Source organism: Diadema setosum, chromosome 18 (assembly GCF_964275005.1).
Source record: "Diadema setosum chromosome 18, eeDiaSeto1, whole genome shotgun sequence".
Classification (NCBI taxonomy): Eukaryota; Metazoa; Echinodermata; class Echinoidea; order Diadematoida; family Diadematidae; genus Diadema; species Diadema setosum.
In genome coordinates, this window is record NC_092702.1 from 27,121,725 (window position 1) to 27,135,520 (window position 13,796).

General features: G+C 41.4%; 1 protein-coding gene across 3 annotated transcripts in view; it reads left to right on the forward strand.

Moving 5' to 3' along the window:
* LOC140241592 (DNA polymerase lambda-like) overlaps positions 1–13,796 on the forward strand; it is a 110,922-nt gene that overhangs the window by 40,915 nt on the left and 56,211 nt on the right. The window contains exon 8 of one of the 3 annotated variants that reach the window (XM_072321326.1): positions 4,956–5,079. The exons of the other annotated variants lie outside the window; for them this stretch is intronic. Within the exon in view, the coding sequence (XP_072177427.1) occupies positions 4,956–4,996 (41 nt within the window). The 3' untranslated portion in view covers positions 4,997–5,079. Of the gene's footprint in view, positions 1–4,955; positions 5,080–13,796 lie in introns of those variants that run through there. 3 annotated transcript variants of the gene reach the window in all.

The following is a 13,796-nucleotide window of genomic DNA, read 5'->3' on the forward strand; positions in this document are numbered from 1 at the left end:
GAAATCGAAAATCGTTACAGGGTGTGAATTTGTCTGGATTTTTTTTTTCTATAGTTGATGAAGTGATTGTGATGTCATAGAGTGAATGAATGGGAAGTGACACGGTGGTATAGAACATGTGGTAGTCTGTGATCAATGATTATCTAGCTATATACAATGGTAGTTCTTACAGCTTTACTTCCGCTCTGTTACAAGCAGTTCCATAACACGTTAACCGGATAAAACCACTTGCGAACTATTCATCCTCTTCCAACGAAAACCTCGCTCTCGGGAAGTCTCTGGTACGCTTCAGTGATAAAATCTTGCTTTTACTCATCTAGCCTGACGCCGTTCTCGTTTAATACTCATTTAACACGTCCAGCCACTTTGAATCCATTACAAATTTTCCGTACAGATGTTCACGAACGTGAATTTCATTAATTTAGCTCATGTAGACATGGGCACCAATGACCTTTCATTTTTTTCTCAGTCGATTAAGCACTTCACTCGTTTTCAAAGCGACATAATGCAGAAGTTTGCCAAACATAACAAATTATTGAATTCAACAGTCATGTTCAAAGAAAGGATAGACCAGGTGACCAGGATGGGAAATCATTCATTTCGTTATTTTGCATTCAATGTATCACAATCTTTTTCTATTGGTGTCGCGAAATACCACTTTTGATGTCAGGGGGATGTGCTGGCAAGAAAAATTTATAAGGATTACTTGGATATTCATTAGGTCACAGATGCTTATCTCAGTGAATTTAAAACCAACATGTCCTGTTGGTACAAATGACTTCCATCTGTTCATGCTTCCAGTCACAAGAACACGAACTTAACTCATTTTTTGGCAAGTATACTTTCCCCCTCGCAGATTGAATTATTGCATAAAGACAAAGTAAGATAAGGTTGACGTTACATTTTATCCATGTAGCATTTAGCGATTGATGCTTTCTTATCTATGACTCATTCAAGTTTTTGTATTAGCGACGCTCGGGAAAGCGATGCTTAGCGTAAGCGCTCGAGATATAATACAAAATCGAGTTCATGGGACTATGCAAACATCGCTTGTTTGCGATGCGTCACCGAAGTGCCTCGATTTGATGGACTATTTTGCAGCAGGACAAAATTATTTCACATATAGGGCCTACGTGAATAAAAGATTGGGATATAGTGTACTTCTCTGGAAATTCAACTTCCAACACTGCACTTCTGGGGAATAAGGGTGAACGAATCCATTTTTTTTTTAAGTCAGTGTAAGCGTTTATCGTGGCAGAAGAAATAGTAAGTATTAGCTGTGACAATGGCGCCTTCGCAGATCGAACGTGAAAAAGAGAATAAGCTTGCGCTAGCGGTAGCTTCTATACTTTGTGATGAAAATGATATCGAGGAAGAACCATGGCCATCGGGAAGAACGTGTGGACAGTATTGCTGCGCATGCGCATTGCCTTAACCCATTGAGGACGGACTGATTTTGCTACAACACGTAGACACGTACTCGAGTATACCTGCCTGCGAATACTCGGGACTAGTCTTCGTGGACGTGCAACGTCGAAAAATCCCAAGACTGAGAAAATCCTCAACCGCGCGTAATGAAACATCAAATCTTTATTTTTTTTTCCCTACACATTTTCCTTTTCTCTCTCTCTCTCTCTCTCTGACGAAGGGGTCCCGTCATGAACTCCGCTTGTAAACATAAACGACCTCAAGTGTGAATTTACAGTTCGCCATCGCAGAACGCAGAAGTGATAGTAATCTTGTCTCGTTATATTTCACGTCCTTTGATATGCAGTATCGTCTTTGGAGGATGGTTTCCCGTCCCCTAATATATCGATCATCTTTACTTTCAAACTCTAAAGTCAGTAGAGATTTTTACATTATCCCTGGTCCATGTGAGATCAAACGTTTTGATACAAAGAGTGGTCAGGATTTCCTACAAAGCAAGTTGGCATTGCGTCTATCGAAGTCGAAATGATCTGCTTGACTTATGATTTGAGATGCTCAAATTTTCACATTAACTTGACAGTATATTTACTGTGTTCTCATCCTGTAAGACAGAGTTTGTCTGTTTCTAGAAAGTAAACTCCACTTTGAGGATTTTTTTTTGGATTAATGAAAAGAGCAAAGCCAACTAAATAGAACAGCGAAAATTCCATAAATAAAGAGAAAGTCACTGAAATGTTAAGATTAGATAAATAAAGGTGACATGTACCTTTATAGGGCATGTTATTAGTGACATCGCATCCCAACTTCTTCACCGTTTTACGCATGCATTATTGAAATAAAAAACCCTTTCCCCGTTACAAAGTATATAGCTGATTAATTGTTAAATTTCTAGAACAATCAGCCCAAAGTGATTTCATTTTTGATATGATAAAAGAAAAGGGAATTGGACCCACAGCAACCATTCTCATCTGTTGTGATCATTACTGTTTTCACTGTTCTTAGAAATCGGTGAAACTTATTTGTTTGTTCGTTTGGTTGGTTGGTTGTTTGATTTTTATTTGGGATGGGGTGGTTGGAACTTCGAATGATATTAATTAACAAAGTTATCAAAGAGGGAATTCAATTCACGAGCTCGTCGTTATGTCCCGAAAAGTGAGATTTTCAAAAGCTTTTACGGGAAATATGTCGATAAAATGGCAGTTCTTCGGGGCATGAAACTATCCCGGTCCGTACAAAACACATTGCTCGTCATTACCGATGCTCCTCTTTCCTATTGCAAAATTATGCTTCGTGGCAGAATGTTAATAAACCACCTTGATAAACACCCAGTCTTTTGTGAACTGAATATTACAAGTTTCATAGCACGCCATGCGATTTGCCATGACGCTGAAACAAAATGATGCGGGAGTTGTCATTTACACGTGACGTGTTGTGACGCCAGTATACAAAGAATCGGGGTATAATAATTATCCCCCTCTTTCCTACCATTAGAGTGTGTATAGAGTTAAACTACCCGAGGAAATAGCATTGATGACGGTCGTAATAATTAAATTCTATCGCGTGAATGGAATCATTATGCCTGTGACTGTTATCCGAAGGAAGGTTTTGAAGCACTTGATTACATGTCTACAGGGCTATAATGACGCCCGGATTTTTTCCACGACTAAGAAGAAGAGATTGGAAATGTTGAAATGTCTATATTATTGCGTCACGAAGATAATGACCTTGTTCAGAGATTGTCAGAAAAGGAGTGGATGTAGCTGTCTCTTTCCTCTTCTTCTTTTGTTTTGTCAGCCTCCCAGATTTCTGCCAAACTTTGTTAAGAAAAAAAAATGAATTGTTGGATATGACGCAATTGTCGAAGTGAAAGAGATCATTGTATTGTATAAAACACTTAAAGGGGTGGTGTAGTTTTGGTTGGGATGGGGGATTCAGATTTTAACTTTTTACAAGATAACGAGAAACTTCTAGTGAAATATCAAAGAGCATACAGTTCTAAGAGGAATTTAAAGTTTATTCATTTTATGAAAATTTGTTTTGAAATGGCTGAGATGTCAAAAAAAAAGTAAAACAAAGTGGTCCTAATGAAAGATGGGTCCCACCTTTTATTAGGATCCCTTTGTTTTTGGATATCTCAGCCATTTAAAAACTGATTTTCATCCAATAAACTTTAAATTCCTCATAGAACTTCATGCTCTTTAATATCTCATGAGAGGTTTCTGATTATGTCACAAAAAAAAGTTCGAGACCTGAAGCTCCATCTCAACCAAAACTATCCATCCCTTTAACTTTCAGCAGTTTCTGTCAAGCTTTTTTAGACAGAGATTGCATTAATAAGCACATAAGGTATTATGCAAGGGATATCACGCATTTGCCAAATTCGGTCTTAGTATTACAGAAGTGAAAGTGGTTATTATTATCATTTTTGTCCCCGCCGAACGAGTTCGAGCAGGGGACTATGAAACGGGCTCCGTACGTGTGTGTGTCCGTGTGTCCGTCCGTCCGTCCGTCCGTGTGTCCGTCCGTGTGTCCGTCCGTGTGTCCGTGTGTGCGTCCGTGTGTGATCAAAATGTTCAAAATGCTACTCCTTCGCCATTTCTAACCCGATTTTGATTCTGTTTGCTTTATATGATAGCACTACATGGGAGCTTTGAAACTTCTATACAGAATTTCAGTTGTGACCTTTGACCTTGACCTTTGACCTATATTGTACATTTTGCTTCAAAATGCTACTCCTTCGCCATTTCTAACCCGATTTTGATTCCGTTTGCCTTATATGATGGCACTAGGTGAGGGCTTCAAAACTTCTACACAGAATTTTGACCTTTGACTTCTTTGACCTTTGACCTTGATTTTTGACCTATATTGTACATTGCCTACAAAATGCTACTCCTTCGCCATTTGTAACCCGATTTTGATTCCGTTTGCTTTATGTGATGGCACTAGGTGAGGGCTTCAAAACTTCTACACAGAATTTTGACCTTTGACTTCTTTGACCTTTGACCTTGATTTTTGACCTGTATTGTACATTTTCCTACCAAATGCTACTCCCTCGCCATTTCTAACCCGATTTCGATTCCGTTTGCTTTATGTGATGGCACTAGGTGAGGGCTTCAAAACTTCTACACAGAATTTTGACCTTTGACTTCTTTGACCTTTGACCTTGATTTTTTTACCTATATTGTACATTGGCTACAAAATGCTACTCCTTCGCCATTTCTAACCCGATTTCGATTCCGTTTGCTTTATGTGATGGCACTAGGTGAGGGCTTCAAAACTTCTACATAGAATTTTGACCTTTGACCTCTTTGACCTTTGACCTTCATCTTTTTACCTATATTGTACATTTTGCTACTGAATGCTACTTCCGGCGGGGACATATATTACGCACCGCGTAATTTCTACTTTTCCTTGTTTACATTTGCTATCCGACATTTTATGCAAAACACACAAAAAAAAATCAAGTAAAATGAAGAACAATCGTTTACTGTCCACACACACTCAAATGAGTTTTTCTTTCCTTCCAGTAGTTACAGATGTTCAACGCAACCATGTGTGCTGTATGTAAAATCGCGAAGATTCAAGCACTATGAGAGAGACGGAGGTGAGATTTCCTTCCAGCCGCCAGGCCTGGTACTCCGGACCTCGAACTCATGATTCAAAACCCTGAGATGGGTCTTTTGATACATGTATGGCCTATATAATATGCAGGGAGGTAGTTCCCCTCGTTGATATTCACAAGCAAGATGAGGTATATGGGTGCGCTGAACACAGTTTGACCAAAGTCCCCCCAAGATCCCAGGTCTTAGTTTTCTGAACGTTGGCTGAAAATGGTGTATAGCATTCTATAACAACAGGGAGGTGGCACCTCCCTGATAACACCCTGCATAAGTTATATAGGATTGCTCAGTGGTACTACACAATATTGACATACGAAAATGAAAATGTCATGAAATTTGACCTTATTCCGATTTTTTTTTTTTTAAATCACGTATTGTGTTTGCATCCTTTATTATTTGGTAACTGTATGTTTGACAATTTATGTTGAAGTGTATAGGTCAAATGTAACGGTCATTAAAAGATGCATGAAACCATTTTTTTTTTTTTTTTAATGAGATACTTCATCAGCAGTGGTGTTACCCTTTATCCTATTATGGGGGAGGTGTTGTTTCTTTGATGCGGAACTTCAACTTAGAAATTCTGACTTTTCCTCGGGGATGTTGATACTACTATTATGCCCTGTCGGTGCTAAATCCCCTAATTCTCTCTCGTTATCATTTTAATGCGTTTCGACTGAAATGGTAATACACACAATCATATATACAGACACGCGCACACACACACGCACAAACGCACATATTCAAACTCTGAAAACTGACTCTGAAAACGGAACTTCCACTGCCTGAACATCACATAACTACTTTGTAGCGTGAACAAATACATATCGTATGGTACCAATTATGACTACCAAGGAGCAGTGGTATATCAGGGAGGTGTCCCACCTCCCTGGGTATATAGACTATTAAGTTTGCCAACGACATGTATTGTTGAGCGAGGCATCAGAATTTTGTACCCATAATGCACACTCATACCAACAGCAAATTAGTCGTGTGAAATTACCTTTAGAATAAGATTTTTATCTCAGGCCAGCAAAGTTCGCTTTCCGTATCTCTATTGGCGTGCCAGTGCAATCTCTGTACAAACATGCTTCGTTATCGTGACGTCAGTCCGATACTTACGAGGGTAGGTAAACGATGACAAGACAGTACTCCAGGGGGGCTTTTTGGTCGTATTGCGTAAAACAGAGAGGGGGGGGGGGAGAGAAAAGTAAATTCAGAAATCATATTCATTAGGCGCGGTCAGACTGGCAAAAGATCGAGAAGTTTAAGATCGCGAAGTTTGGGCCATTCGTACGCGCGCAAGAAAGAGTGCGCCGTCCGATGGCTAGTGATTGTGATGTAACAATGCACATCTGAACATGACAATGGCCTCGCGCTTCGGAGACAAGGCCCGCCAACAGATCGAGAAGTTTCGCGAGAAGTTTCGCGGGAAGTTTGCGGTCACACTGGCAAAACTTCGAGATCTTAAAGATCGCGATCTTAAACTTCGCGATCTTTTGCCAGTCTGACCGCGCCTACATTATGTTTCATGATCGTGTTGATACGATTTTTTTGTTGTTCTCTTTTACAAGAGAGGTTTTTTTCCGGTCAGCCTACACTGGAATAAAGGGAAGAGAGGGGAGAGATCATGACATAAGCCTACATGTCTCTCCCACCACCCCCCCCCCCCATTTAAAGTAATATTGTCTGCTGCATCGTGTTCACTAGAGTCGCGATACTCCACGACGCAGCTGCTCTGAAATTTTGATATTTTTTGCATTATTAGCATTTTGACAATTACGTTAATTTTAACACTATACTGCTGCTGCTACGATATTACAAATTAATATTAGTCAGTAGTCATTTATTTGTTATTCATCGCATCAATTAAGGTGAGCATATTTTGAAGTACATGTATAGTGTAGTAGCAGTAATGACAGTTATAGTAGTAGTAATAAAATAGTACTAGTACTAAAGTAATAAAAGCAATAGTAGTAGTAGTAGTAGTAGTAGTAGTATATCGTAGTAGTGGTAGTAGTAGTAATTTAGTCGCAGTTAAAGTAGTAGCTATTAGTAGGGTTTAATACTGCTGTGCTGCAGTTGCTTCTCTATACTATTCAAAATTTTTGGACTCTCTATACCAACACAAACTTGATGAAAAGAATGTCAGTCTCGTTTGATATATGTGACATGTCACCTTTCTTTATTCTATTTAGTAACACTTATTTGTTCGGATTTTTTTTTTGATTTTTTTTTTTTTGATTTTTTTGATTTTTTTTTTTTTTGTTGGGGGGGGGGGGGTTGTTTTAAACAGTTCCCCCAGTTATATGGTCTTAAAATCATCTGCATTTTAAACTTCCCCTGATCTGATTTATCACGCGACCTGCGGCTGTACAAGCTAATGCTTTTACGCAGGCCCCATCATATTTTTTCGCATCATGACCACAGTTCAATTCGCATGTATGCAGACCTTGTGTTTATACCAAATCAAACTTTTGTACATTCCGATGAAGTCTCATCTAACTTATGTTTTGTATAATGTTCGTATTTATATATTTTATTATGATATATGTGAGAAATATGAAAATAAATTGAAATGAAAATGAAATGAAATATAGTTCGAGGTCAAGATTTATAGTTCTAACATAGACTATTATACCTCACAATCACCCTCAAAACGTGGCCCTTGTGATTTTTATTCTTCTTCTTGAATTTTGAGTGGTGTCATCCTGTTTTGTGGCTGTATGGCTATGAATTGGCATTAGCACCATATTATGCTTCTCGGTATGGTGTCGGAGGACCGCTTGAGCGTTTAAAATCGGGTCAGGTCATTGGCAGTGTATATCATGTGATTAATACTTACTCGTGAGGGCGCTCATTTTACGCAAGCCGGTAACCCAAGACAATCGACGTGACACATACATACCGACTTCATTAAAAAAAGAGACAAAAATACGGAATTCGGTGACCCTGGTCACAATATTTGTCATGCTCAAACTGTCGCAGCTGTTTGAAATTTGATTAAAATTTAAGTGTACGCAAACGTCAACCAGAAACAATGATAAATACTGCTTCCGTCTTCCATCCCCGTGCATACTATATAGAGACGCTGTGATAGAGGACTAGTATGTAATTATATACCGTATGTATATATTCAAATGATATTTCGTTCCTTGCACGTAACGTATATCAATACCGTCTTAGCTTATTAAGATTCATAAAAAATCAATTGTAATTGTTATCTTGCTTTTTTATCACTTCGGTAAATATTGAATATATCCCATAGAGCGGTGGATTCTCGACCTCTTTGATAAAGTTATCCTCGTAAATGACGGAGCGGTGTGGTGAGCCTTGGAGGATCAATAGAAATGTATATCTTTATTAAAGAGCCTTTCAGTTCCCTTGAAGGAGGCCGTATAAAAAAAAAATAGTTTGCTTAAAGGGGATGGCGAGTAACCGATCAGTGTGAATCAGTGGGAATGCTGAGGGATGATTGTTCCAATCCTTGTGGGATTCATTTAAGAGTACATTATATATCTACTGTTGTGTGAAAATTATTTGCTTCAGAACGGTCTCATTATTATTCAAGTAATGTGCAAATTAATGCCCCGTCACTGACCATGCACGCTAACCTGGAAACATTAAACTGCACATTACTTGAATATGAGACCATTCTGAAGCAAATAATTTTCACACAACAATAGATATATAATGTACTCTTAAATGAAACCCACAAGGATCGGAACAATCATCCTCCAGCATTCCCACTGATCAGTTACTAGCCATCCCCTTTAACCGGTTTCCTGTGACTCTAATCATCATTACATGTGCATTGATTGGATCATTATACTCATTGGTTATCTATAGTCGTGTCTGATCTGCGCACGACATGCACATCCCACGAAGTCAATTAGTAAGTTAACCCGTGATCAGTAACGCTGCAAGTGACCTTGCTCATATGCATCTACTAAGTAAATATAATCCATGATTCACAGCGAGTGTTCTTAATTGTGTCTTACATTGAATTTGAAGAAAGTCAAGCGCTTCGAGTACATTACGGATGTCTCTAACATGCATTCCGAACGATTTGTTGCATGCGCGTTTGTTGCGATAAACCTGTATCACATTCCAGCAAAGCTGCAACCAGTCACTCAAAAATGAGCCCCATTATGATCACTACGGTGGTCGCAAGAAGTGTCACGCAACTGCATATATCACCTCCTCCAACCTCGTTGCGACTTGTAGCCCCAACCATGGGCGTAAATCCCGGGGGGGATGGGGGGGATATATCCCCCCCTGAAATGGAGGAGGGGGGGGATGGCCTGTACAATCATCCCCCCCTGAATTTTGAAAAAAAATGGAGGAAGCAGAAATGTGATTGTATCAATTTTGGCATATTGCGTGACGTTTGTACACCGGCCTTCAGACAGGTAACAGAGCTGAACAGTATTCTATCTTGTAGGAAAATGTATACATAATTTTCTCAAGCGCTCGCTCGCGAAGAAAGTAACATCGACATAACCGTCGGCCTTATGCCAAAAGGGCCTTAACACCATAGACTTTGTACACTATTAGTGCCCTTTTGGCATGAGGCCGACGATACTGTACAATGTAAGGTATGGCTCAGACGTTGACAACGTCACATAGTATAGGCCTACATGTAAACATGCTATGACGCGAGTAACTTGGGACCATCTGCAAAATATGTACGAAAACAAACAAACAAACAAACAATAAAAAAAACTATATCGCCATAATTGAACCCCCTCCATTTCCTGAATCATTCCTGAGAAACGACAGTGACTGGTGACTCAGTCAGGATACATCTATGGGCATACCCAGGGAAGATCAGGGGCGTCGAATCTATCTCGGGGGGGGGGGGGGCAAAGGGGCATCTGCCCGCCCCTACGGAAGTGTTTAGGCAGACAAATCATTTATCCCCCAAGCAATTCCCGAGATGAGGACAAATCTCGAACCTTCTTAATGGAAAATTGTCCAAATATCGCCAGAACTATGCACCAGATAGTTCTATTGCAATCTTAAACATGCAAAAGCTCCGCTATACAGGATCCCTTTCGATAGACTTTGTACACTTTTGAGATTGACGTATATTTCCCTAATTTATCAAAGAGTGTGCAGCAGATCTTTCACTTAACAAAAGCACCCTCATATGCAGAGGCGTCGATGGGGGGGGGGGGAATGGTTACCCCATAAAAGTGGGACAAACAAAAGCGAAAAATATAGCCACAAACGGCAGTTTTTGGAGTGTAAAATGTCAAAATTTTAAAGCTCGCTCGCTCCGCTCGCTCGCATTTAATCGCTATGCCATTCTTCTGATGTTGCTGCCAGTGACTGACAGCAGTTGCGCCCGGTGCGCCCCCTTAATTTCCAAAGCGAAATATATAGCTACAAACGACAGTTTTTGGACTGTAAAATGTCAAAATTTTGAAGCTCGCTCGCTTTGCTCGCTCGCATGTAATCATTATACCATTCTCCTGATGTTGCAGCCAGTAATTGCCAGCAGTTTTCACCCGATGCGCCCCCCCTTAATTTCCCAAGCGAAAAAATATAGCTACAAACGGCAGTTTTTGGACTGTAAAATGTCAAAATTTTGAAGCTCGCTCGCTTCGCTCGCTCGCATTTAATCATGCCATTCTCCTGATGTTGCTACTAGTAATTGCCAGTAGTTTTCGCCCGGTGCGCCTCATTAATTTCCAAAGCGAAAAAATACAGCCACAAACGACAGTTTTGGGGACTGTAAAATGTCAAAATTTTCAAGCTCACTCGCATTTAATCATTATGCCATTCTCCTGATGTTGCTGCCAGTAACTGCCAGCAGTTTTCACCTGGTGCGCCCCCCTTGATTTCCAAAGCGAAATAATACAGCCACAAAGGACAGTTTTGGGGACTCTAAATATCAAAATTTTCAAGCTCACTCGCTTCGCTCGCTCGCATTTAATCGTTATGCCATTCTCCTGATGTTGCTGCCAATAATTGCCGGCAGTTGGCCCGGCGTGCCCCCCCCCCCCCTTAATTTTCAAAGCGAAAAAATACAGCCACAAACGGCACTTTGGGGACTGTAAAATGTCAAAATTTTCAAACTCGCTCGCTTCGCTTGCTCGCATTCAATCGTTAGACCATTCTCCTGATGTTGCATACTGCCAGTAATTGCCAGCACTTGTGCCCGGTGCGCCCCCCCCCCCCTTAATTTCCAAAGCGAAAAATATAGCAACAAACGACAGTTTTGGGACTGTAAAAAGTCAAAATTTTCAAGCTCACTCGCTTCGCTCGCTCGCATTTAATCGTTATGCCATTCCCCTGATGTTGCTGCCAGTAACTGCCAGCAGTTGCGCCCGGTGCGCCCCCCTTAATTTCCTAAGTGAAAAAATACAGCCAAAAACGGCAGTTTTTGGACTGTAAAATGTCAAGATTTTCAAGCTCGCTTGCTTCACTCGCTCGCATTCAATTGTTATGCCATTCTCCTGATGTTGCTGCCAGTAATTGCCAGCAGTTGCACCCGGTGCGCCCCCCTTAATTTCCAAAGCAAAAAAATACAGCCACAAACGGCAGTTTTTTGACTGTAAAATGCCAAAATGTTCAAACTCGCTCGCATTTAATCGCTACACCATTTTCCTGATGTTGCTGCCAATGACTGACAGCAGTTGCGCCCGGTGCGGCGCCCGGTGCGGCACCCCTTAATTCCCAAAGCGAAGAAGTATATCTACAAACGGCAGTTTTTAGACTGTAAAAGTATTATGTCAAAATTTTCAAGCTCGCTCGCTCCGCTCGCTCGCATTTAATCGCTATGCCATTCTCCTGATGTTGCTGCCAGTGATTGACAGCAGTTGCGCCGGTGTGCCCCCCCCCCTTAGTTTCCAAAGCGAAGAATATAGCTGCAAACGGCAGTTTTTGGACAGTAAAATGTCAAAATTTTCAAGCTCACTCGCATTTAATCATTATGCCATTCTCCTGATGTTGCTGCCAGTAACTGCCAGCAGTTTTCACCTGGTGCGCCCCCTTGTTTTCCAAAGCGAAATAATACAGCCACAAAGGACAGTTTTTGGGACTCTAAATATCAAAATTTTAAAGCTGACTCGCTTCGCTCGCTCGCATTTAATCGTTATGCCATTCTCCTGATGTTGCTGCCAATAATTGCCGGCAGTTGGCCCGGTGTGCCCCCCCCCCCCCTTAACTTTCAAAGCGAAAAAATACAGCCACAAACGGCACTTCGGGGACTGTAAAATGTCAAAATTTTCAAACTCGCTCGCTTCGCTTGCTCGCATTCAATCGTTATGCCATTCTCCTGATGTTGCATGCTGCCAGTAATTGCCAGCAGTTGTGCCCGGTGCGCCCCCCTTAATTTCCAAAGCGAAGAATATAGCTACAAACGACAGTTTTGGGACTGTAAAAAGTCAAAATTTTCAAGCTCACTCGCTTCACTCGCTCGCATTTAATCGTTATGCCATTCCCCTGATGTTGCTGCCAGTAACTGCCAGCAGTTGCGCACGGTGCGCCCCCTTAATTTCCAAAGCGAAAAAATACAGCCAAAAACGGCAGTTTCTGGACTGTAAAATGTCAAGATTTTCAAGCTCGCTTGCTTCACTCGCTCGCATTCAATTGTTATGCCATTCTCCTGATGTTGCTGCCAGTAATTGCCAGCAGTTGCACCCGGTGCGCCCCCCTTAATTTCCCAAAGCAAAAAAATACAGCCACAAACGGCAGTTTTTGGACTGTAAAATGCCAAAATTTTCAAACTCGCTCGCATTTAATCGCTACACCATTCTCCTGATGTTGCTGCCAATGACTGACAGCAGTTGCGCCCGGTGCGGCGCCCGGTGCGGCACCCCTTAATTCCCAAAGCAAAGAAGTATATCTACAAACGACAGTTTTTAGACTGTAAAAGTATTATGTCAAAATTTTCAAGCTCGCCAGCTCCGCTCGCTCGCATTTTAATCGCTATGCCTTCTCCTGATGTTGCTGCCAGTGATTGACAGCAGTTGCGCCGGTGCGCCCCCCCCCCCCCTTAGTTTCCAAAGCGAAGAATATAGCTACAAACGGCAGTTTTTGGACAGTAAAATGTCAAAATTTTCAATGTAAAAAGATTTCACCGTGGGAGGGGGAAACCCCCCTACCATACCCTCCCCCTTGCTTGCTTCGCTCCCTCACGATCTCATAACCGCTCCCCCTAAGATCAAATCCTGTCTACGCCGGTGATAGGCCCCACTATTTAGTAGGCCTTCGCAGTGATGTCGCACAGGCGGAGCAAGAGCTGAAATACCACGATTTAGTCAATCAATAATATATTGTGAATATTTCATTTTCTATTGGGTTTTTTAAAGAAAAAAAAAATAAAAATTTCACCAAACGTGTGCACCAGATCGCTGAATTTCAGGTCTTAAAATGCAAAATCTTCCTGGTGTGGGAGAGGGATACACCCCCCCCCCCCCCATACACACCCTCCCCCCGTTCGGTCGCTCCGCTCCCTCTTACAGATATTTCAAAAACAAACTGATTTTCCGCCGCAAGTCATCTGATAAGCAAAAAAAAAAAAGCAACAACAAGAACAAAAAGTCTTCATATTTTTGCTGCCATTCTCCTCCCACTTCATATTTCTGCAAAAGAGTGGGACATCCGATCCCTGTAAAGTGTGTGTGTGTGTGGGGGGGGGGGGGAGGGGGCACAAAGCTTCCCCCCCCCCCCCCCCCCAGGCTGCGCCGGTCCGGTTATGGGCTTGTGATCTGATCGTGGTGATGGTGACCATCCCCCCCC